Source organism: Pimephales promelas, chromosome 15, assembly GCF_988280905.1.
Source record: "Pimephales promelas chromosome 15, fPimPro1.hap1.1, whole genome shotgun sequence".
NCBI classification, from domain to species: domain Eukaryota; kingdom Metazoa; phylum Chordata; class Actinopteri; order Cypriniformes; family Leuciscidae; genus Pimephales; species Pimephales promelas.
Genome location: NC_142783.1, coordinates 14,290,992 through 14,317,084, shown reverse-complemented (window position 1 = coordinate 14,317,084; position 26,093 = coordinate 14,290,992). Strand labels below are relative to the sequence as shown.

At 36.1% G+C, this 26,093-nt stretch overlaps 3 protein-coding genes across 4 annotated transcripts; 1 reads left to right on the top strand and 2 right to left on the bottom strand.

The window, feature by feature from the left end:
* Positions 1–3,753: 3,753 nt before the first annotated feature.
* On the top strand, positions 3,754–5,429 carry il17a/f1 (interleukin 17a/f1). The gene is made up of 3 exons (XM_039673068.2): positions 3,754–3,870; positions 3,979–4,190; positions 4,592–5,429. The coding sequence occupies exons 1-3, from the start codon at positions 3,826–3,828 to the stop codon at positions 4,836–4,838; spliced, it is 504 nt and encodes a 167-aa protein (XP_039529002.1). The 5' UTR covers positions 3,754–3,825; the 3' UTR covers positions 4,839–5,429.
* stmn4l (stathmin-like 4, like) lies at positions 5,302–9,740 on the bottom strand. Of its 2 annotated transcripts, XM_039673050.2 has the most exons (7): positions 9,628–9,737; positions 8,186–8,246; positions 7,993–8,088; positions 7,669–7,874; positions 6,935–7,126; positions 6,522–6,539; positions 5,302–5,840 (listed from the first exon to the last, which is right to left on the bottom strand). In XM_039673050.2, exons 2-7 carry the CDS (start codon positions 8,196–8,198, stop codon positions 5,832–5,834), a joined length of 534 nt encoding a protein of 177 aa, XP_039528984.1. In that variant the 5' UTR covers positions 8,199–8,246; positions 9,628–9,737; the 3' UTR covers positions 5,302–5,831. The 2 variants fall into 2 exon arrangements, with proteins under 2 accessions (XP_039528984.1, XP_039528992.1); XM_039673058.2 differs by lacking the exon at positions 5,302–5,840 and having other exon boundaries at positions 5,908–6,539; positions 9,628–9,740.
* Positions 9,741–16,330: 6,590 nt separating this feature from the next.
* gpn1 (GPN-loop GTPase 1) lies at positions 16,331–23,053 on the bottom strand. Its single transcript, XM_039673083.2, has 14 exons — positions 22,836–23,053; positions 22,525–22,618; positions 21,869–21,908; positions 21,110–21,176; positions 20,972–21,009; positions 20,796–20,874; positions 20,617–20,711; positions 20,144–20,189; positions 19,566–19,712; positions 18,553–18,635; positions 18,155–18,194; positions 17,887–17,977; positions 17,021–17,125; positions 16,331–16,915 (listed from the first exon to the last, which is right to left on the bottom strand). The coding sequence occupies exons 1-14, from the start codon at positions 23,019–23,021 to the stop codon at positions 16,824–16,826; spliced, it is 1,203 nt and encodes a 400-aa protein (XP_039529017.2). The 5' UTR covers positions 23,022–23,053; the 3' UTR covers positions 16,331–16,823.
* Positions 23,054–26,093: the final 3,040 nt, after the last annotated feature.

Genomic DNA, 26,093 nt, shown 5'->3' with positions numbered 1-26,093 from the left:
CAAACTGGGAGAAACAGCGTTTTAGGTTCTCGCTTATCGATTCCAGGATTCTGATTGGCTTGCATGGCTTTATCCTTAACCCCTACACTGCCGCCATAGGTTTAGCATAGTTATGATGGCGCTCAACGGCGTATTTATGCGGGTTTGTAAACGATGTTATTTTTGAAAATGGAGAGGGGGAAAATATTCGTTTTGCTAATTACCCGGCTTTGTGTAAACGTGGCCTGAATCTTTCTCTATTGCTGTTTGATTACATGATAGAAAATGGTTCAGGTCATACTTAGAAGGGAGAGGTTATTATGTGAGTATAGGGGACCATAAGTCTGAGTGGACATCCCTGACTTGTGGAGTCATTACTGGTAGCACCAACCCAGCAGAGTACGTCCCTGAGCTGAAGGTCCAGTAGCACCGTAAACCAGCTCAATATCTTCTTCTTCAATCTCAGATAGGGATATTACTTTATTTTATTTTTACTCTAAACTGTTTTAATTATTCTTATTTATATTGATTGTTTTAATTCCTTCTATGTAAAGCACTTTGAAATTCCATTGTGTATGAAATGTGCTATTTAAATAAACTTGCCTTGCCAACTAAATCACAAACATAGCAAATCTAAACACACATACATGCATAGGTAAAATGGTGAGTAACAGAATGAAACCGGAAGCAGGAAATGAAACTATGGAAAAGATTCATTTAACTATGAAAAGAAATCAGCTTATCATTTTCAGAGCACCTCACTAAATGTACACATGACCATTGCAATGAAACTTTTCGTGAAGTTCCTGAAGAAGGATTTTAAAGCATTAGGTAAAGCATTCACACAGTGTCCTGGGGTGCATGTTCATTTACAGATCAGTTTGTCCATAAATTAAAGCATGAAAGTCTGTTTTAAGGGTTGTTGATCTTTGGTGACCCATTTTTAACAGCAATAAAACAACTTATCTGGTTGTAGTAGACCCTTCTTGCCCTTGTTGGGGGGATGGGACCATAGATCCCAGAGTGAGTTTTAAAGGTTATTATTTGTTAAATATAACACATAATTGTGTCTGATTTGTCTCAGTAGTTACAGTTGGTATGTTTTGTCCATTAATGGTCAGGTTTATCATGGGTGCCCTCTTCTTTGATGTGGCAGCACCCAGTGCGGGAATCCTCTCTGTGTCGTTTTTTTTTTTTTTTGCTTTTTACTTTCAAACTGACTGATGACACACCATTCACACAGCGAGCGGAAGCTACTCAGCAAATCACTGACCTCATTTCTACTTTTGATGAAAGGAAGCATAGCATCCTGTAAATTAGATCTGCTTTTATGATAGTATTAGTTGGCCAATGAGTGATTGTGTAATTTCACCACAGTAAAATATATTATTTGATTTCCACTCACTGTGTGGGTAAAATGAAACCGTGAGCATGGCCATGGTGACGACAAATGTGGATATAACAATTATCTTGAATTCAATTTCTCTTGAAAAAAAAGAGCCTTAGATCTATTTATGTGATTAAGTTAATCGCTTTTCAAAGTCAAAGAAATATGAAACTTTAGGTGCAGCCAAATTTCAGTGTAACAATGACCAAGAAAATATATAATTCATTCTCACTTCTTGTGATTAATCCTTTGTCAGTTATCTGAAACGTGAGTGTATGCTTAAAATATCTGCTAGTGCAGTTTTAACTTGTTTTAAACACAAACTTTCAGTTAAAAAGACAAGTAAATATATTTTGATTTAAAGGGATAGTTCACCCAAAAATGAAAATTCTGTCATCATTTGATCATCCTCGAACCAAACATGTATGTTTTTATTTCTTCTGCTGAACACAAAAGAAGATATTTTGAAGAATATGAGTAACCAAACATTTGACGGCATAGCCATTGACTTCCATAGTATGGACATTTTCGTAGTATAGTAAGTATACGAAGACATGTAGGGTTAGGGTAAGTACAATAAGTTGACATGTACTGGTAAAGTTACTTATAGTCAGTTGAATGTCTGTTGGGGAGCATCAAAATAAAACGTTAGCAAGAATTAAGCAGACAGTCCACTAATACTCTATTGAGAGTTAGTTGATATGTAGGTGCATTGTAATATTCATCATAACTAATGGCAACGCTAACTCAAAAATGTAAAAGATTATAAATAATATGAACCCTAATAGAAATATTCACAATATGCCTTTCAGTAGTAAAAAATCCAGAGTAGGAGTATCGATGAAACTGTGAAAAAGTGATGAAACTGTGAAAAAAAGGTAACCGATTTGTTGCGTGTAAACTGGGGTTAGTGATTCAGCTCTTTTAAGGAGTCTTCAAAACTGTGGTCTTATATGGGTCACTACGAAAACCCCTGTTCCTAGATGTTGACTGACTGTAATCCCTTTCATGAGTATAAGTAGGAGAAAATCCAAGAAGTAGGTCAGATGCCTGCGTCACATTTCCAACGGTTAAATGGCCTAAGAAGATGAACATACAGAGGCCTTTTTTAAAGGCAGTTAAGTCTTTTCAAACCTGTACGATCGTTCAAAACATTTTCTTTTCTGTTCGAAACCCCAAGAATGAATTTTCCCTTTAAAATCACAAAATTAAATACTGAATAAAGGCTTATAAACTGTGAAAAATGTTATGCTAACGAAAGAACATTGAAAAGTGACAACTGAAATGCATGGAATTCAACTTCAAGTGCATCAATTCTGATTTTCACATGAAAATGCGGTCTCCCCCCCCCCCACCATCCACCACCCAAACCCTTTAAATTTTCGAGGAACCGCAATTGCACCGCATCTGACGCAGTCGTAAACCAGCACCAGTGGGAAATTGCGCATCGGTGAGATCCAAGCCATTACAGACACTGGGGCGGAAGTCTCCGTTTGCAAACTATGTCAAATGAGGTCACTGGAATTAAACTAAAGGCAACATGGGGGCTGAAATATAGCGGTCAGAATCATATGCAGCAAGAATTTCATTCAGCATGCTAATATGTACCTCATGATCGGAATAAAAGTGAGACATTTGTCAGAGAAAGTAGGTTATGTTAGTAGCTTGGTTGCTAAGGTGCACTAAACACAATTATATGTGGCCACAAATGTATTTAGACACTTCCGCCAATAAAAGGTGTAATCTATTAATTTCATTGCATTATAAGCCAAAATAAAAAGATGAGTTTAATATTAAGTAAAGACATATTTGGAAATTTTGGACTCAATAACTTCATACATCCACTAAAATTCACCAGTTGGTTCAAATTCATTGGAAAAATGGCTCATAAAAGTGATGATAGTTCTAAGAAAATCTGTAGTTTTAAGTTTGCAGGTACATGCTGTTTTCTTATGTAATAAAATAAACTTTTATTTTATTAAGGAGGGGTGGGTGTTAAAGGGGGGTAAAAGATCTTTTTCCCCAGTGAATGTCAATGGGGTTCAAATGCAATTAGAACACATCAATAGTTCTGCTATGACATCAATGACTTTATACGTCCACTAAAATTCAGTTGAATTAGTTAAAAAAAAAAAAAACATTTAAAAAGCAGCCCAGAAAGTGATTACATTGTATCTTTCTAAATTGGGAATTTTATGAGGTGGATCATATTGTCAAATTTGTCAAAAGAAACACATTGAGAGTCACAATACTTACAGTGATTTATGCTGACGCATTAAATATGACAACATAAAGTAACATCAAAGGGGAGAATACATCACAGGAAATGCTCCTACACTGCTGCGAACGCACGAAGGCCTCTCTATATAAACTGCACTTACCACTGCAAATCTAGAACAGATAGACTTAAGACTGACAGAAGACATCTGAAAAGAATAGGTCAAAATCTCGAGACAGAAATGAATGCAACAATGTCATCAGCGTTAAACATCCAGTTCCTCATGGTGAGTATTGCTGAATTGTTAAAGGATGTCCTGCTAACTATGACTGATGTTTTTGCTGCTGAAGTCACAAAAATGTGTGTAAAATGACATTGTGTGTGTGTTTCGCAGGTGGCTTGTTTGATGGGGATCGTTTTGATATCATTTGGAGCTGAGGGGGCACCTTCAAAAAATCTTCAGAGGAAAGGAATCGGCCACCACAGGGCATCAGAAGAATCGGATCCATCGTCATCATCATACCGGTTGATATTGGATTCTGAGTTCAAAGCGGCCAAACCGATCCAACCAATAAACAACGACTCCCTCTCTCCATGGACCTACACGTAAGACCTTGTCCTATATACCCTAAAGGTTCTAATTCTAATCTATGGTTCCATGAAGAACCTTCAACATTTCCATTGCACTAAAGGCTCTTTTATAAATAAAAGGTTCTTTACCCCTGGTTTTAAAAAAAGGCTTAAGCCCTATCCCAGACTAAAATATTTATAAAAGGTACTTAAATGTCCTAATTGGATTAAACCTTGTCTGTGAAACCGGACCTTAGATTATTGAAATGATGACCTCTTCACTGAAAGCTTCTTTGGGGAACCCAAAATGACTCTTCTAAGCCATTGCTGCGAATCTCATTCCCTTTTGGAACGCTTATTTTTAAGAGCGTTTTGATAGATTGTGACAGTTGCAACCCGCTAACCTAAAATTGCACATGATTCATTTTGTTTCATAGGTTTACGCATGACGAGAACCTGTACCCTTCTAGCATCGCAGAGGCCAAGTGTTCTCTTACTGGATGTTTAAGCTATACCAGTTTAGAATTGGTGGAGGACCAGAATTTCCAGTCCAAACCTATTTACACCCAAATCATGGTCTTGAGGAGAATTCGAGGAGAAAAGCACAACTACTCCTTTCGACTTGAGTACAAAACCATCGCAGTGGGATGCACCTGCATTCGTCCATATGTAGAACACATTTAAAATGAGTTACAGTATTGTAGATGTTTCCTACTGATGTCGCTGGTATTCTTCCTATTCTAAAACTTAAGGCGTATGACTTAAGACTTTATAATTTATTTATGTTATCTCAGATTTCCACCGTGTTTGCAAATGTAGGATATTTATTTATTTCCACTGGATTTTAATTTTTGCTTTATTTTGATATTAAACATTTTTTCAAGAACCAGAAAAATTTAGATTCACACCCTCAACCGACTTGATCTGTCTAATAATCTAATTTATTATGTGTTTGCAAATGCAAGTTATTTATTTTTACTGGATTTTTGTGTGATAATAATTTGAATTCATTATTTATTTATTGATACAAACCTGTTTTTAAGATTGCAATAAATGAGAAAAAAATACTACAATGCTTCATCTGATGGTCTGTTTTTTTTTAAAGCATTTAAAAATGAGGTTGAATAAAGTCACAAGGACAAAACTATACCAGCAGTCTTTTAATTCCCTCTGCCTCTAAAATATATCACAATTTCTGTACAGAATTATATAGCCAAATCAGACACCAGCTGATCGTGAGGCAAGTGAACATATGTACAGCGGCAAAAGCTTGAGCAGTTTACCAAAAATAGAGCCTTAAAGACAGGACAGAAGACAAACTGACTGCATCCACATGGGCAAAGTACATGAAACCGTCCAAATATTCATAAACACACACAGTTACCACTCACATTCACTCATTTTTTGGCACTATTGGCAATACAAGCTCGTCACAGAGACAAACACTTCTCTGCGCTTCTCAGATTAAGGTAGTAAAGATTCCGTCGGGATCTTTGTTGGCCGGCCAGTTCTGTTCATCTGACAACATGGCCATCATACCTTACAATGATATAATGATATCATATAATCGGGTTTCAGAGTCATAATCTCATATGATCCAAGCTAATAAGCTCAGCGTGATAGTGAGTCCTTTGGTCAATGTTCTCCCATATGATCAGCGTGTGTTGTGGGAAGGTCTCAAGGCACCTGGAACATAAAGTTCAGAGATATAGCAATTAATATCAGGACAAAAACCACACTTTCACACAGCAAATGGCTTTTGCACATCAAGTTTTTATCAAGTGCATCACGGCATGCAAGCATTAAAACTTTGGTTTCGGACACATTCAATACACTATACGTTAACTAACAGATATTCTACTGGTTTGTTTTGGGATTCTTCTATGAGACACCAACTCTAAGACATAAATACAAAGCAGAACTACAGTGCCAAGTACACATCACCTCTCTGAATACACAATGTTACAAACAGCTAAATCACAGCATTACAACATGGTCACTCAGTAGTTTCTATCTTTACCCTATCAGTGCATGCAAAGCTATTACTAAAGACTAGAAGGATTGATGACGACTTGTGTATTTTACACAGTTTGGCGGTAAACAAAACCACAAAACAAAACGCCTTTTTTGCATTTTCCAACTGATGCCCAATTCCACATCCACAACATACTGCGTTTTGTGCTGCAGCAAACTGCAAATAGCGCAGGATAGGCCTTCAAATCGCTGTCAATTGCAAAGCAAAGCCTTTCTTAACATGACTAAGACCTGCTAGGCCTTATTTTGTCGTTTTCTTTTAAAAAATCTGGAAAAGAAATGCTCTTGATTCTAATCCCAGTCCAGTTCAATGTGTTCCTTGTTTTTCCTCACCTCCTCAGCATGCTTGTCCTGGAAAAATACAAGACAAAAGGAAGAAAAACTATTAAATAATAGAACAATCTCAACCCTAAAGTGTCTAAGCTTTAAAAAAGATTTTTCCTAGTGGCACCAAACAGAATTGCAAACAGAATGTCTATTTCCAAACAAGCCCAAACCATTCAGAAAGTCATGCCCTAATGTATTATACAATCATTACAAATCACACTGTACAACATGTATGTAGACTGTACAATGTCGATGATAAAACCTATTGAATCATAGGTTACGATGCAAGATAGTATAGAAGAATAGTCGTACAATGTGTACCGGGCAACCTGTATATTCACTTTACAAACAGGTTGCAATTCCCTTTTGTGCCACTAGTGGTGCATCTTTAAAAATAGAACTGTGGAGATTCGCCGTACCTTCTCCTGAAGACGTTCCAGCATAGCAGCGATGTGAGCCTCTCTGTTCTCTTTGTTGATCTCCATTCTTTGCTCCAGTTTTTCTTTGGCCATCTTGATGAAGTTGTTGTGCTCCTCTACGGCTTTCTGGGCCACTTCTCGTTCATGTTCTCTCTTCTCAGCCAAGTGCTTCAGAAGTTCAGCTTCCTGACACTGTGGAGATAACGTTTGAGATTCTAACTCAGTATGAGACTCAACTATAAACATATCTAGTGTTGTTACTGTTTACTCAAATGAAACCTGAAACCTGAAATCAAATAAAATACAAATAGCCTACACGACAAACTGGCCTTGGCAACAAACTGAAATGACTAAATTAAATTTGAAGTACTAAGCTGACAATGAAATTAAAATACATTAAAGCTATATATATATATATATATATATAATTAAATTAACAAAATGACAAAATTAAGATGACAAAAAGTAATTAAAATGACTTAAACTAAAGTAAAACTAAAATGAAAACTAAAAAATATAAAAGTAAATCTAACTCAAAATAATAGTATATAAATAATGCTACACTGAGCATATCCAGCGTTGAAATATCTAACCGAGGTTGTCTTAAAAAAATGTTTAATGTAAAGTTTGAATTGATGTATATATGGTAAGCCAAATGAACTCTCCGTTATAGATATGCAAGTGAAAGCGATGATAATCACACGTGTTCCTCCATCATGATATATATTCCTCACCTTTCTTCTCTCCTCAGCTGCATCCAGTTTCTTCTGGATCTCTTCCAGCGAAGGGTCCCTGCGAGGTGGGAAAGTGGGATGAAATTCCCTCTGACCATCAAAAGATGGTGGCCTGAGGATGACCTCAAAGGCCTGCCCCGATGCCCGCTTGTTTAGCTCGATCACCTCCATGTCTTTAATGATGCACAGGTTGAGGTCCACTACATCTAAAACGAAAGATCAACACTGATTAATGTCACTAATTGTTAAAATACTTTGATAAAATCTAACTAACATGCAGTAATTACACAAGATTTTAGATTTAAAGACCTTTAAATGGGCTACCTTGTGTTTTCTTGGTGGGCTTCTCCCGAGGCTCTGGCAGGATGCAGGAGCAGAAGAGAGACACTAGAGGGAGCTCCTTCATTTTCTCTCTGTATGCTGCAACAGAGAAAGAGACCGGGTTATTTTGTGCTCATGCCACTGAAGCCATGTGCTCACGCATCATTCCAACGCTCACATGTGGATGTACACGTACCTGCAAGAGTCATCTCTTCCTTCTTCTGAGTCCTCAAAAGCGTTTTCAAACTCAGCTGGTCCTATAGGAGAGAGAAACGATGATGTAATCAGAATCCAGTCTTTTGTCCTCATATAAAAGGTCCTCAAAATCAACAATTTATACTAAATAAGTCATAAAGCAATAAATTTAAATTAAGCATTTTGCATCAATTTTTTGTTTTAAGCATAACTAAAAAAAATCTAAAAAAAAAAAAAAAACTAAAAATAATTTTGTTAATACATACAACTGTTTAAAATAATAATAATATTAAAAAAAATTAAGATGCATTCCCAGAACCCTTAATTCCTTACACAAAGTAAATGCCTTTTAGATGTTTTAAAAAACGATTTTTTGCAGTGTAAGTATCACATACCAAGAACAAATCTATTCAAATCCACAAAACCCAAGCAAGGAACAGACAAAATCAGCGGTAATGTGTTTGATGGCAATCGTTCGCGTAAATGAATCTGGTTTGTTCGGGGTTGATGATCGTCTCTCTGCCTACGCTTCTTCTCTCTATCATTCTCTCTCTTTCGTCCTGCCTCTGCCCTCGCCGTGCCCCCTCAATTCCCACGCTCACGATCGCTGCACCAGCTAACACCTTTGAAACTTTGTGACATTTTCAACGTTTCAACTTGAAAATTCGAAATGTTGATTCTTTGAGAACGTGCATCATTTTCCCAAAGTCATGAGGGTCGCACTGCATGCACACAAAGCCCAAAATCAGCTCCTGTTTTATTGATGCCAGCAACACAGCTGATGTAATAAATAAAACATGCTTTGGAGCCCAACAAGAGACATACAAGTCATTTTCTGAACCTCCCACTGCTTTCTGATCGAAATAATCGCTTGGTGTTTTGAAAGCAGAGGTTGTGCCGCTCTATAAAGGGGCCGTGGCCTTTTGCACACCAACATCTAATCTCACCTCTCACAACCACCCTCAGCGCAGACTAGAATGCTCACCTCCAATGCACACTTTGCCCACATTTTAAACAAGCAATGCACTTTCCTATTCTTCACAATGCACTTTCCTATTCTTCACAATGCACTTTCCTATTCTTTACAATGCACTTTCCTATTCTTCACAATGCACTATGCATTAGACCAACATGATCTCAAGCATAACTGCTTTCTGATGTGATATTAAAACTAAACAATTGCAAAACCCAACAATTCATGCTTATTTTATATATACATCGTATCTCATATCTCTAAATCTAGCAAGCATGCAAATCTGCAGTGCAACCTAATCTAAAAATCTTTCTGCCCTAGAACAAAACAGAATAAATGGAAGTTTCCATAGATAATAAAACTGCAATTGCATTAGTCCGATCAATTGCAGATCAGCAGTCTTCTTTTGTCCTGCAAAGGTATAATACAGTAAATAACAGGTTATGATGTGCAATTCCACCTTAACTCACCGACAGCGTGCTGTGATCTTCTGTCGGGGTCTTTTCCTTGCGTTCAGTCTGACAGTCTGCTGCTGTTTGGATGCTCGACCTGGCAGCATCAGCACCACCTCTGCTAGATAAAGCATGACATCACCTCCAAGCGCTGTGATTGGTCGAGAGGGATGCAGGCTCCTGATGGGCTGGAATGGCTGGGAGTGCAGATAGGGGGTGGTTAACTCTTTGTTGAAAACTGGTTATGACTACAGAGAAGGACAGGGCATATTATGCAGCTTTATGCAGAAGTAGTAATATTGGTAGTGTATTTAATAAGAAAACAGAAGTGTATTGTTTTTTGTTTTAGAAAATTGGAGCTATCAGAGAATATTAAATATTCCATATCCTACATTTGTGAGCAACTATCAATATGCATTTCCATTTTTTTTTTTTTTAGGTTATTTCAGTTTAGAATTGAATTACGTGCAGCATCGTGTGCTAATCCAGTTCGGTCTGGTTTTGGGAGCTGCTCGAAATGTCAAGTCTAAAAACGGAGGAGGACTGGGGATTTGTGTGTCATCTTCTCACTCACTCACGGCTGGAGTCTTGTGGATGACTGTGACAAAATAACCTTGCCAACATGGCCGTCTGGATGCGGGCCTGTTTGAACAGTCTGTCAATGGCCCATCTGTTGCTCTGGTCCTGTGCCAAATCAAACTACTGGAGTTTTCACAATTCCAAAGACAGTTTGTCCAACACAGCGTTCATTTTGTAGAAAGAACCTGATTTTACAACCAAGTCACACCTCTAATGTCACAGATGAATGGTTTCTAGATAACAGGATTTGTAAATGTGCAGGATGAACTTGTGAACGGTGCTTATTTGAACCTGTTTGCATTTCCGAGGTCTCTCGGGTGAGGTAGAAATACTCCCAGCGGTCCTGATATGGATGTTGAATAAGGTGGAACAGAACACACTGTACCTAGTTTATTTCCCAATGGCTCCTAGATCACAGACAACGTCTTAAGTGAATAGAACAAAGGAACTTAATGCACATGGGTTAATGCAAAACAAAAGTTAGTAGTTAATTAATACAGTAAATGAAATATGAGGACATCATTTGTGCAAGAAAGTATCACCCACCCACCCATACGAACTGTAGGGGAGCATTGGTTTTGGTATATGCTGGATGTGATCACTGAAGGAGGCCGCAGGGGGAGGGGAGACGATGATGTCATCCAGCTGTCTGCTATAGGTGGAGAGTAGTGTGCCTGCATACAGGGTTTTTTCACATGGCAACAGAGCAAGAAATGCAGCAAACGAGGTCCTAAAACTGAATAACAGAGAAATGAAGGACAGAGGGAAGAGGAGGTAGGGTGTATTATGGGAATTGTTCGCAAATGGTGCACTGCAACTGCACCAGAGCACTAAAGAAAGACTGAAAGGAGAAAGGTGGGGGGATGTAGTGAAGGAAAACAATGCGCCTGCAAGGAAAGCCTGATCATCACATGGTAACCCTGCTATGATGTCATTTTTAGCCAATCAGGAGTGGTGCGCTGGATTCTCTAGATAGAATGATGCAGTTTCCAGTCCACATCTGACCTGACAGGCAATGATGATGATGATGATGAAGCTAATCATGCATACAAGCACAGACCTTACTGATGGTTTCCATGTTATTTTGTAATAGATTTCCTTTACAAGAATTTTTTTTTTATCACTAGGGTAATGGTATTATATATATATATATATATATATATATATATATATATATATATATATATGCACTACTTTTCTAAAATAAATTAATACTTTCTTTCAGAATGGACACTTTACGTTGATTAAAAGTGGCAGTGAAAGACATTTTTAATGTTACAAAAGACTTATATCTCAAACAAATGCCATTCTTTTGAACTTTCTATGCATCCAACAATCCTCAAAAATATAAAGCAACAAAATTGTTTTCAACATTGGTAAGTATAAAATGTTTCTTGAGCAGCAAATCATCATATTACCGTAGAGTGATTTCTGAAGGATGTTGAGTAATGATGCCGAAAATTCAGCTTTGATCACAAGAATAATTTACATTTTAAAATATATTACAACAGACAACAGCTATATTAAATTGTAATATTATTTCAGAATATTACTGCTATTTTTTCTGTATTTGTGATCACATATACAGTCTTGGAGCACATAAAAGACTTGCAAATCTTACCTGCTTTAAATTTTTGAACAGTGTGTTTACAAGCATATACTGTTTATATACTATATACTCTCCATATAAAGAATATTTAACTTTCAAATTATTGATAGTGATTTCAAATTATTTTCTATTACATTAAGCCTTACAGTTTGTTATCATATACTTTTGTACCTACATCTGTACTCAGTAAAATACACAGTATTTTGTATATTGAGCTGTAGTTTCATCAGTCTACTGGCTTGTGATAGAATGACAGATGGACACACTTTCCTTAAGAGGTACATTACGGTATGCCCGTTGATTTATATCAGAACATATTGTGGTGAGCTCATTCTGACACACCCCGCCTGAATAATACAGTGCGAAACAGTGAATAATTCATAGACATGCATTGTTTTGAGTCGAAAATGCACAAAATGCTTGTTTTTGTCCTGGCAGTGAACTTGTATTTTGGTTTCAAAACTGTCCACAATGCCAAATATAAAGGTCAACAAATGTGTAGCTAAACTAAATTGATTTATGTTGTGGCAACATGTCTAAAATGTTAAAATTTTATACAATTTACAATAAGGTTCATTAGTTAACATTAGTAAATGTATTAACTAATGATGAGCAATGCATTAGTTACAGTGTTTATTAATCTTTGTTAATGTTAGTTAATATAAATACAGCTGTTCATTGTGCGTTCATGTTAGTTCACAGCTCATTAACTAATGTTAACTAATACAACCTTTGATTTTAATAATGTATTAGTAAATGTTGGAATTAATATTAACTAAGATTAATAAATGCTGAATAAGTAGTGTTCATTCTTAATACATGTTAACTAATGTAGTTAACTAATGTTAACTAATGAACCTTATTGTAAAGTGTTACCAACGTTTTGTTATTCTTCTATTTTGTGTGTGGGTGTGTGTGACATTTTGGTTTCATGAATTCCATGTTTTGGAATTGTTTTAATTTTGATTAAAAAAATATATATTTTTTGTATACTACATAAATTTAGTATACACTAAATAACACTACAACACATTTTAAATAGCATATAATACAAATAAAATACCAAAAAACAACCAAAAATTAACAACAATATCAATGTGTAATATATGTTCAATAACTCATTTGCTTTTTTTGTGGCCAAGACATAAAGGTTAGTGCATGTACAGAAACTGATTTTTCAAAATTTAATCTAGCTTGAGAAATATTAACGGTATGACAGCTACAATTTATTTACAATTTAACTTTTCATTTGAAGTTCCAACATTCAAGGCACATCCAAACATGCCAATGCATTTGTAGCTGTAAATCATTTAGCATTTTAAACCACTGAGTCAAAGCTTTATGTGATCTGATTGTGTATTCTACTGTAGGTGTAAAGCGCTCTGGAGAGTGTGATGTGAGAGAGTAGGTCATACTGTATCTGCAGGCTCTAAACTCAGGACATGACATCACTCTAATGGTCGCGTGCTGCATGACTCATAGCTTTTAACTCGGGTCGTCAGTATCTCTCTGACCGGGACTTACGGTCAAACCAATCCACATGTTGTTTACAAGCAATAGGCAGAGAACAAAAGATGACATCACATAAAAAGATAAAAACAACAGCTATGCTGCAAATGGAATTCCATGGTACTGCATTGTGTATGCTGTACAGGATATACATAATAATGTAATTAACAGTTGTATGCTACTTGTTTTGCCACTACATACAGTCACAATAGTCAATATGGTTATTCTGCTCGGTATGAAACTGAAGTTGCAATAGTCTAGTTTTCTCCCCTATTGTGACATATCGCTACTCTGACAAGAAAAAAATGTTATTGATTTTGTCCATAGGGAATTGATTGGATGGTTGTTGTTTGCTATTGGTCGATTTAATGTGAGTGACAGGTTGCCCCGCCCTCATCAGAGAAGATATGCAAGAGGGAGGGGAAGTTTTTTTTTGGTTAAAGATTTTGACATGAACTTTAAACAAAAGAAGATAAATAATTTAAACTGCAGTACTCCATAAAATGTCAAAAATGTCCATTTAGATTTCATGGTGACTTTAAATCATATCTAAATTTGGAATATAGCAGACTACCAAACTTAATTCCGGATTTAGTGGTTTAGCTGTCATCCATAAAATCGGTTGTTTTGTATTTGTAATCCAATTTTGTGTGAAAATATCTTAATTTTGGTAGCCTAATTTAATAAAACAAGAAAAAATTATCAAATATTACTGTTGATATTGCTTACAGTTCAGTCGTCTATAATCGAGAATAATGGCCAAGTTAAGTGGAAAACAGTATCCAGTGCACACTGTTGTATACAGTATATTTTGGGAAATATAGTCATCTGTGTATTTTGTGCATATTCACAAACATACATTATTCATAATGCAGAAATGTTAAAGGGATACTCCACTTTGTTTTGGAAATAGGCTCATTTTACCACTCCACCAGAGTTAAACAGTTGAGTTTTACCGTTTTCGAATGTATTTAGCCGATTTTCTGATATTTAGAAGAATATCAGTAACCAGACAGTTTCTGGTCTCATTGACTTCCATAGTATATTTTTTTATAAGTCAATGAGACCAGAAACTGTCTGGTTACTGATATTCTTCTAAATATCAGAAAATTGTCTGAATACATTAGAAAACGGTAAAACTCGACTGTTTAACTCTGGGGGAGTGGTAAAATGAGCCTATGAGCGAGTACTATACTTAATAGCAAGTATGTTGGACACATTGCTGCATAGTATGTACCACTTCACATTCTATTTTCTAAAATATTAGGTAGTTGTATATAGAACACAGTATGCAATAAACACCTACACTATAAACCATATACGTACATACTGCATACTGATAAAATAGTATTAGTTTGTCACTCAAATTTTTCAATATGCAATAGTAACAAATTTGGTTATTGTCTAGCTGGGAAAGCATCATTTGTTGGCTATAAAAAGCATACAATTGAAAAACTACCATTCAAGCAGTTCAATGGTCTCCTAATATGAACAAACAGCTCTTAAACCATTAATATCGATAAAACCGGTAAAAACCAGTTATTACTGACTTTTGGATCTTGCCAGGCAATGTCCTTCCTTCCAGACATGCAATTATAGTAGGCGTTCCAACACTTCCCGCTTCCATTCAATTCATCATTTCTCTCTTTGTTCAGCAAAAGAGCATTTGTATGTGTGTATATGTGTGTGGCGGCAGCAAGAAAGGGTGTTGAGATGTAGCTCTCGTAACCTCAACCACATAGTGACTCACGCTCTGTGAAAATCCAAAGGCATCTGCCAGTTTGCCACACAACCTACACGCTTCATAATGTGATGAGTCACCCACACAGGGAAAGCGTGCATGTATCGCTTCACGACTACTCTATTCTAGAAACTCACAGAGTAAAGTTAGAGTCTGCAGGACTTGGATGTAAAGAAAATGTAAACCAGAGCAAACGCCAATTTTGAATACTGTGTCCAAACATCCGTATATCCACCCAGCCATCCTCATAAAATAAATGTGATGTATATGTATTTGAATTGCATAAACTTGAATGTAATGAAAATGTAAACCAATGTGAGCTACATAACACCAATTTTGTATTCAGTGACTGTAGAGTGATCCTTTCACCTACTCATCCATCCATCCATCCTTCCACCTACCTACCCATCAATCCAACCCCCCATCCATCCATCAATCCACCTATCCATCCTCCTACCTACCCATTTATCCACCCTCCATAAACTAACAAGCTTAAGTGCTGCATATTTGTCAGTCGTATATACAGTAAATTAAACTGGTAGGAAACAAGTACGATTTCTGTAATAGTACGAATAAACAATGCGTTTTAAATAAAAAATAATAATTTTCACAATTTAAAGATTTTTTAAGCAATTTGAATAAATGCATTTTGAAAATATGATTATTTACATCAAATAAAATAGATGCAAATGGCTAAACCGTGCCATGATTTCTTTTAAGTTTATGTATGACTGACAAACATGCATCGGTTTATGTTAAAACCGTGTAATCCAAATAGATGGAAAAATGCATTCGCAATTTAAATGCACAAATATTTAAGATATTTAAAAACACGTTTAGATAGATACCATCAAAATACATACCATTTTTGATTGCATCCATCTAAAAGACATTTAAAGCAGATTTTAAAGCAAGTGCTTAAGTCATTCAACAGCCTGCAATTTCAGTATGACAATGAATTAAATACAAGTCATTTGATCACCTGTACTGTGAAAGAAAGACAGAAAATAAATGTTTGAGTCATTTCCTGCATAAGGTGAATCTGTATTGCCTCTCCAATACTCGAATCACATTCAAAGAGATTGAAAGATCTCGTTTTGCAGAGTTTAAAAGGTCTACAAGAAACATAATTCATGAAACGGAGGGGCTGGAGGCATGATTTTGAATCCCACGGTCTCACTACACCCACTGGATCCCTCTGCCATATGGCGACTGCCCACCTACCATCTCAGCACATGAACACAGCATTATGAAAAGACAAAGCAGAAAGTTTCAAGCGAGGCTGGTTTTGTATACTGTATGTATAAAAATATTTTATTTCCCATAATAGAAATGCAAACTGTATAGGTATAGGAGTCCATTCCCTAAAAGAGAATTTTCAGATTTTCGGCTTCTGTTCCAGGTTGTTATGAGTTTAACAAACAAATAAAATTGTAGAACGTACATAAATACATAATGCAAAAGAAAAAAACACATTATTTTCTTTGTGCAATAACATGCTCAATGGAGACACAAGACAAAATATGCCAATGTTTGGTTTTGAACTAATGCAGTGATGCAACACTTATGTTCCAATACAAATGTACTCATTTGCCATTGTGAAATCTCAGCGCAGGCTTTGTTGATGTGGCAGCAGGACGTGCAGGCGGCTACAACTGTAGCAGATTCATTGAAAACGGCCCTTTATTAGACCAAAATCTATTTTGGAGTCTTCCAAAGTTAAGCAAGTGGATACGTCAAAGTTCAGGGGTCAAACTCAAATGTGTGACCGAGCCCTCACTTTGACTCCCTGTTGCGCACCTGCACTACTTCTCTTCTCTCCTTCAGGAAGTTCCCGAAAGCACCGGCCTCTTTACTTTCTTCTGTGACTGTTAAAAGAATCAATGGGGGAAATGTGATGTCATAAACAAGGTTGTTACAGAGTGGGATGGTGATTATGGTTCTTTAAGGGCCGTTTGAAGTAACCTCCTCACCTGCGTGATCGATATCATCAGTATCGCTGTCCGTGTCTTCCTCAGCTTCATCTGGGTTGCCTCGGTTAAAGATGAGGTCGCTAGGCCCACCAAGATCTGGGGCTTCTAAACAAAAAAATAACCAAGGCATACACATATTTTTTAAACAAAGCTAATGAAGGTTCACCCTTAATGTCCAGCTGAATGCAGACATCATATCAAAAACACATTATCGTTCAAATGTTTTGGAGCCAGTAAGGATTTTATTCAGCAAAGGATGCATTTAAATGATGCATTCAATTTAAAGACATTTACAATGTTACAATTGATTTCCATTTTAAATAAATGCTGCTCTTTTGAACTTTCTAAAAAAGGTTTCCACAAAAATATTAAGTTGCATTGTTTAAGAATAAGAAGAAAAGAGCATAAAATCATCACAGTAGAATGATTTCTGAAGGATCATGTGACACTAAATATGGAGTAAAGATGTTGAAAATTCAGCTTTGATCACAGGAACAAATTACTTATTTTAAATATATTAAAATTACAATTACATTAGATTGTAATAATATTTCACAAATACAATAGCATTCTTTTTACTCTATTTTTGGTGAGCTTAAAAGACTTATTTAATAAAATAAAATAAAAAAATAAAAATGTTACAGACCCCAAAAAAATTTTAAACAGTAGTGTTCCCACACATTTTACCTCCCACTCTTTTCAAAACTTATTTTAAAGACATGTTTCATACTTTTCAGTGCACAGTCATTGTTTTATTCTCATCTAAAGATCGGATAGTTTATATGTGAAGAGTTCAAAGTTGACTAATGACTTTCAAATATATTTATTTTTGAATGAACAGACGTGACCGTTCTGAATGAATGTACCGGTAGGAGCTGCAGTTTCCATGGCAACTGCTCCCATGTCCTTCCGAAGGCGTTCCAACTGCTCCTGTTGTTTCTGACTCTGAGCTTCAGACTGTGGATGAGATGAAAGAATTAATAACAGTCAGACTTGACCTTTTCTCATGGACCCCAAAGGGGACATGCTAGTGCAATTTTTATTTGCCTCTCAAATTAAAAAAAAATTTACTTTTGCCAGACATGACCAGTTGATTCATGACTAGAACATCAACCCACACCAGCGATTACTCACCAGCTCTCTGTGCAGACGTTCATATTCAGGGCGATACTCGCTGTAAAGACAGTAAAACACATCATCTGTTTGTAGAAAACCATTCATTCATCTTCTAAAGTATATCTATATTGCCTATATATATTGCCAGCAGCCATATCACCCTGTAGCAAAACACTGGTTGCCCACTCTGATTGTATTTGTCTGAAAGAAGAATGTCATCTACAACTAGGATGACTTGAGGGTGAGTAAATTATGGGATAATTTTCATTTTTGGGTGAACTATCCCTTTAATAGGTTTAAACGATTTAACAATATTAAACGATAACAACACTGGTAGAAAAACGAAAGCCATTGAAGTTCTATAGTCTGAGCTTAAGTTAGAATTTCATAATCATACAGAGTGTTGGGATACGTACGTTTCATACTCTTTAGCAGCATCTGCAACCTGTACGAACAGTTCATCAAGCCCAGAACCTGTCACTGCAGACACACCGACAACCTACAGGACACAAAGAAACGTTCCTGCATAAGCACTGGACTGAGAGGAAAAGAGTGATTGCAACTGCCATCTCAAAGCCCAACAATACATTTCAAACACTGAGAAAGCAAAAAAATCTGCGTTCATGACATGTCTTTCTTTTTTTATTGATGTTTGAGGTTCTAGCCAAGACAAGCTTCCCCATTAGCATGGCTCAAACTACCTGTCGATTTTACAGAAACAAAACAAAACTGAAAGCTGTGGTTGCCAAAATAATTCTGTAAAAATAGTCAAAATGTAAACATTTACAGAACAACCTGTACATTTTAGAATTAACGAACTTGAAATATTAAATCCACAGATGAGAGTCTTGCGCTGGCGATGTACACTTATTCTGACACCTACAGGCGTGCGTCGGTGCAGCATCATGCTAAAATAAAGGTTTACAGTAACAGATGCGACTGTTAATGCGTTATTTGTAGTGAGCCATGATATATTTATTTCATGTATTTGCTAGAATGGGCAGTTTGAAACTTTTTGTGATAAACAACATACATAGCACTGGCATTACAAAACATTCAGTGGCACATGCCACTCAAACAGCCTACAGATGTCCAGCGCAGCAGCTACACATTATCATGTTGTAAATAAGACATCTGTATTGCAATTGCGGTTGTTTTTGGAATAAAACGACTAATGCAATACATAGCCATAGAAACCAATGCAGCTATTCCGGAAAACGAAAGAGTGGAATGGACACACAAATCGGATCTGAATAGATCAGATTCCAACCGGATACACAAATAATCCGATTTGGCAAGTTGAACATAGCCTTAGCATCAACCAATTAACATGTTTTTGCGTGAGAGCATGTGAAAAGTGTCAATTGCGTGAGTCTCACGCTGAGTGCATGCGAGTTGGCAGCTTACTGGACCATGGCTTTAAACTCACCCTCAGGTTGGTGTAGAACTCATCCAGGACGAGACTCATAGAGCGGGTCAGGTTACTAACGTAAGACGTCTCCTGATTCAAAGCATCCTGGAACACTTCAAAGTCCTGCATCCACTCCACCGCAAAACTGTGATCAATGATGTCAGTCTGATAAAGGTACAGAAAAAAAAACAAAAAAAAAAACACTTAAACTGATTTGTTATCTTTAAAACATACTATTTAAAAAAAATATGCTGATGGACAGGATTGTGTTATCCACAATAATAGTATATATTTAACATTTTTCATATTAAACCTATTTACTAATATAAATAGTACCATTAATATTAACAACTTTATTTAAATCTAAACAATAAATATTAGTAAATGCGTTTAATATTTATTTACATATTAATTAACATTATACATGTATAATTCATTTTAAATTAATAATAAGAAAATAACTTGATTTTATTTAAGAAATACTATATGCCTCAAATTCGCTTGAATGCATAATACAATGTATGTATATTGTTGTGCTTCTAGATCAGTATTTGCTGTTAAATATCCCTATTGATGATTGAAGAATATTTCCTTACCTTGTTCATGGCAACTATGAATGGTAGCTTGGTCTTGTAGAGAATGCTGGAGGAAAACAAGACATTTCAGTAAGATCTACTGAAATTATGACATAATACAGTGTGAATATAACACTGAGAACTCAGCAAATACACTGCAGTCTGAACTATTCTGCTTTACATTACATTCATTTTTTGCAGACTTTAAAATCTCAGAGATATTTATGGAGGCTTGTTTGCGCCACAAGTTAATTGCAACTTTTTATCTTACAATTTTGACTCTGAGTTAATATCTTACAAATCTGATTTCTCACAATTGTGAGTTCTCTCAATTCAGACTTTTCCCCCTCGCAATTCCGAGTTTCGATATGAACTCTGAATTGTGAGATATAAACTCACAATCACATTTTATTTATTTTTTTATTAAGTGGTGGAAACAAGCTTCCATAGATATTGCATAACCAATATATATTAAATAAGTCTTAGCTGCTGACCTGCAGGCGTACAACATGTTGGACATGAAGGTGACAGGATTCACACTTCGAGACGTATCCAACACATAAATAACCACACAGGGAAAAGAAGAGGCCTAGAAAAGAAACCTTGTGTTTATATTCAAAATGTCCAAATACAAATGCAATATCATTGCTAAGCGTGAATGACAGTGAAGTACCAGTGTTTCAGTTATAATAGTTCCAGATGCCGACCATGTGAACACCTCTATTTGTCCAGGAGTGTCAATCAAAACATACCTGCATACACACAAACACAATGATTCACACATGCAATAGTAGCACTGAGAAAAACACACAGGTCACATCACATCTAGAGTACTGAACACAAACTTACTGGTGATTACTTTGCTTTTTCTCAATAAACTTCATGACCTAAAAGAGGGCACAGAGAAATGGTAAATTAGAACAGAGGAATGTGGAGGAGAACGTGTAAAACAGTGACATCTATTGGATCCTTCAAATGCAGCTCTACCTGATCGAATCGTGTTGCAAACAGATTCAGAGATGTGACGATTCCTCCATTTGGACCTAAACCATATCTGTCTTAGAGTCAAAGACAATCCACTCAGATGAAATTAAATTAAACTATGGATACTTCTACACGGTTTGACCTTGGAATTTTGATAATTCATGAGAATGCACTTATTAAAGGGAGTATAAAGATTTAAATTATGTCATCATTTACACACCCTCAAGTTTTTTCCAAACCTGTATGAATTTCTTCTGCTGAACACAAAGGAAGACTGGTAAACAAACAGTTGATGGGCCGCACTGACTTCCATAGTTTGGAAAAAAATGTATATATATATACTATGGAAATCAATGGCTACCGTCATCTGACTGGTTATGGACATTCTTTACAATATCTGTGTTTGTGTTCAGCAGAAGAAATTTATACAGGTTTAGAACAACTTGAGAGTGAGTAAATGATGACAATTTTCATTTTTGGGTGAACTATCCCTTTAAAAGCAAAGTCTAGCTAAAATAAAATTTTACAGAAGAATATAACTGCATTATACACTAAAAGAAATCACTATGAAAATGTTAATATACCTAACTTTTCCAGGCCTGGAAATCCCAAACCTTAACCTTTTCTCTGATATTTCAAGTCTTCAAGTTGTGAACAAGTTTGAATCTGTTGTAAAAGTCTATCGTGAGGTTTAAAGGTTTAGTGAAGCACGATAATGATGGTAGAAAGCACAAGACACATATTTTCACACTGAAAGGATACTGTTTCATGACTTCCTTGTAATTGACAGTGTCTCTGATATCTGTAAGGAAAAGCACAATCAGACTTAATCATTGACATTAATGTAAATTAAGATACTGCTGCTAACCAATCATGAACATTTATCCATAACAATAGCGGCCAGTGTTTTAATCAATAAAAGAACCCTGAGTGAAATGTCACTGCTTCATTCATATCACACGGTGCTGGTTCCAGTGCCCGTTCTGAAATTCTGTGTGCATATCAGGAAGTAAATGTTGAATAAATTACATCAAACACAGCTTTGGAGTTTATGAGTGTTAAAAGTTTTGAGAATGTATTTAACATCCAAACATTTATTAACTAAAAAGAGATTCAGAAATATACAATATTTAAGTAGTTTTTTATTTTTTTAGGTTGTGTTTTATTGTATTCTCATAGTGCTAAATTAACACACACATTACGTGTAAACAAGCAAAGCAAGTGGTAACATCATTAAAATTGTGAAATTAAATTAGCTTGGATTTTTACATTTGTTTTTTAACACGTAAACAACGTCCGTGACGGTTTTTATTCGTAGGCAAGTGGTGTACTAACGTCAGTTACATCACCGCTCAGCACCTGCTCCGGTACGAGAACCAGCACCGTTTACTGGGATAATAGTGGCAACAGTGACGCACCAATGTTGGCTGGGAATGGGACCTCATGAACTGCAGGATCGAGATTGATGACATATGGAGGAGTTTTCTTGGAGTGTAGGTAAGCTGTGAGCCTCTGTTAAAACAATATATAGACATTAGTATTCATTAATTCATAATATCTTAAATTTATTCAAGTTAATGTTTAAACTACCGGATTTTTTTTACGATTTGGTTTCCTTATCAGAATTATCACACATAACACTGAAATAATCTTAAATGAGCCAAGTAACGTTAAGTTACTCAATTATATAATTTATTTTACTGTCTGATGTGTCTCAAGTCAGTCTTACCTGCACAAAAGTTGTTTTTCCTGACCCTGCCATGCCTAGAACTATGAGACACACCGGTTTCGCTTCTGTATTCGGTTCATTAGCTGAACTCTGGCTCGGTGCCGGTTTATCATCTCGATCTTCTTTACATTTATCTTCACATTCATACGAAGGTCCATCTGCGCTGTCTGCTGCTGCAGTCGCCATGCTGCTGCTAGTTCTGGACACTTACCGTAAAGTAATGTCTACTGGCGTAAAATGACGAAAAACATCCTGTCGTTATTGCTTATGACCCCAGGTGGCAGCAGAGTTCATAAGATTTGATAAAATGTGACTAACTGAGACATTAAAATAGTTCTTAAAAAATCTTTTTTAAATGGGTGAATCATAAAAATGTCTGGTTCACATTTCATTCTAAAATAAATAAATAATTATTATTTAGCAGGCTACTTACTTAACCATAATAAACAACAGATAAGTAGTAGTTTAGTAATAGACTAAAAAAAAAACAGTTTTTTCCCAACAGCAATAACTATGCTTAATTATGATATCTCATTGTCCGACCATGTATAGTACGGTTGTTGGCAATGTGAGACTTACTGTTTTTAAGTGCAAAAATTAATTATGCTGCACCTGTGAAATAATAATAGTACTGGTACACCTGTAATAATTATGGATATGGCAATTTTCACAATATTCTGAATAATCTTTTAAGATGTTGTATTATGCGCCAGTCTCCTTTTTAACTTGTATATTGTATTTATTTATTATATTGTTATGCTAATTAATTATTATATTTATTAAGTATTTCATCTGAAATGTATTATGTTCTTTTTATCTTAGTACATGTATTGTTAACAATTTAGGATTTACCTCTCCTTTTCTATTCTTTCAACAGGGGGTGCTGTCTGTCTTACTTCTCTGCCGTGCGCGTGCGATTTCGAGCACAACAACTCGCATGCACGCTCGCTCTATCTAGATTACGGGATCTTTTAATTAATTTGCTTATAACTAGTCGATCACGTGTGGCTCAACAGATAAATCTATAGATAAACTCACCTTTCAGGCATTTGACGTGAGAGCATGTGAATTGGTTCAATTGTGTGAGTTGGCAGCCCTGCTCTTGTCATTGACCGTAAAACAGTAGGCCTATGTTACAGGAATCACCAACGACCGCAGCCAACAAGTCGATCTTGGAAGCATTTTAAGTCGAAATTTTAATTGCGAAGAGTGTTCAAAATCAGAGAAAAAAAAAACCTATTGTGTGTAGTAAATGGTGTCTATGCAACACAATCTCACGACCAATTCGTACGAATTCGACGCATGATTAAAAAGTGTCTAATTCGTACTAATTCGTACGACCTCACTCGTACTAATTCGTACGATTTGTCTAAACCCACGTGATGGTTAAGTTTAGGGGCGGGGTAAGGGGTAGGTCATTCGTATGAATTTATACGAATTGGCCAATTCGTAAAATATGTACGATTTAGCAAAATCGTATTAATTCGTACGAGTGAGGTCGTATGAATTGTTACGAATTAGCCACTTTTTAATCATTCGTCGAATTCGTACGACTTGGTCGTGAGATCGGGTTGGTCTATGCGATGCGGAGGCACGCTTGGCACGCTGTTACAGTCATGTTATTTTTGCACCTTTGGGCTCATGTGGACATATCGAGTTTAAACAAGGGTTTATGCTTTAATCAGCTCAACCACAGTAACAGCTCATATTAGCCAGCTAAACTTTTACTACCCTGTGAGAAAAAATATATAGTTGCATAGTTTCATGTGGTTCTTCTCCCTCACTGTATTATGGGTTTGCTATGTGGGGGGAAAAAGTGCTACTGGTTACGTTTGTGAGACAATCAGCTGATTACTATTATTATATTATATATTAAAACCCTTGATCCTCACCTGACTATAGCTTTGTAAACTTTATCCATGATGTGGTTTAGTATAGAAAGGACTGTGGTATAGAAACAGTGACAATGTTACACACTCTTGGCTTATTCTGGCTATTCTCTGCTGTCTCAGACGAGAGACGACAATATGTTTGTCCCGTTTTAGCCACCGTAGCTTCTTCGAAATGGAGGGGTGAGCAGTGGGCTGAACCCTTAGTGCAACTCGCAACCGGACCGCTAGATGTCGCTAAAAATACACACTGCACCTTTAAAAATGTCTGGACGAAATCTTTTCCAATATTTATTATTTTTTTTTTTACATTACAGTAATAAGAGTGTGCATAATTGTCATGAATTTTATTGTTAATGTTTTGGGGGTGACTTATTTTTTTCTATTTTCCCTGTTACTGCTTTTGTCATTAGCTGAGAGACCTGAGTCAGATCAAAAGCATTTGCTGGCACCGTTTGTATATGCCAAAAATAGCCTTTATATATCTTGTCTATATCAACACACAAATGGACGCTGTGTTTTTTTCCATACGGCTCTGCACTCTCTCATGTCAGTGCTGCATTAACACACTCGAAGTCTTCTGAGGGCAGATAGCTAGTGCTAGGCTAGCTAGCGTTCAGGGCCTTCAGATGGTTTATACTAGACATTCCTCAATAAAAACAAAGCTGTAGGGAGCCAGGTTAACACAGTCTATGTGTATCATTCAATTGTGTGAGCAGTTTCTTTACATGAAAGGTGTCAGGGCTGGTGGCTCTGTGTAAGCTTGCCTCACATTTAGGGCAACTAATATCAGACTAATCAGAAGTACTGTCAGTAGAAGAGAGAAATATATTCCAGTGTTTAGAACTGTTGACATTCTCTTTAACAACTATCGATGGACAAACTTTGCTCACATTTCAGCTGTTTCCTCAGTAGTCTTTCCATGGGGATTCTGATGACAGATTTATTGTTGTTTACTGATCTAAACTTTCAAGAGTTTTGGCTCATATTCGTTTTTACTGGGTCTCATGTTGAGAACTATGGTGAACCTTTTGGCCAACATTCAGTATCTGAGTGAAATGTCAAGAACATGACCTGCCATTATCTGTGGGATTGTTTTCTCTCTTCATAAATAACCATGTGTTTTTGCACAATATCTAAAGATATCATTTTTCATTGTTCATGGAGGACAGTTCAGATAAATGTCATTGTGCATACAATATAATAATAATACCCTTTAATACATTTTTTTTTTCATATCTTGTTTTCCAGTAAAATATATAAATATCCATTACTGAATGATGCTAAATACTAAATTTGCAAACCTTTTACGCATTCTAGTGTTGGTAACATTTTACAATAAGGTCCCGTTAACATTAGTTAAAGCATT

Coding starts and splice junctions, on each gene's coding strand:
- gpn1 (XM_039673083.2), bottom strand. CDS start 23,021: ATGGCGACTGCAGCAGCAGACAGCGCAGATGGACCTTCGTATGAATGT. Junction 22,619..22,835: donor GAAAAACAACTTTTGTGCAG/GTAAGACTGACT, acceptor TTGTTTTAACAG/AGGCTCACAGCTTACCTACA. Junction 21,909..22,524: donor CCCATTCCCAGCCAACATTG/GTGCGTCACTGT, acceptor TTTTCCTTACAG/ATATCAGAGACACTGTCAAT.
- stmn4l (XM_039673058.2), bottom strand. Junction 7,875..7,992: donor GCCCACCAAGAAAACACAAG/GTAGCCCATTTA, acceptor CTTTCGTTTTAG/ATGTAGTGGACCTCAACCTG. Junction 7,127..7,668: donor CAGCTGAGGAGAGAAGAAAG/GTGAGGAATATA, acceptor TTATCTCCACAG/TGTCAGGAAGCTGAACTTCT.
- il17a/f1 (XM_039673068.2), top strand. CDS start 3,826: ATGAATGCAACAATGTCATCAGCGTTAAACATCCAGTTCCTCATG. Junction 3,871..3,978: donor TAAACATCCAGTTCCTCATG/GTGAGTATTGCT, acceptor TGTGTTTCGCAG/GTGGCTTGTTTGATGGGGAT. Junction 4,191..4,591: donor CTCTCTCCATGGACCTACAC/GTAAGACCTTGT, acceptor TTTGTTTCATAG/GTTTACGCATGACGAGAACC.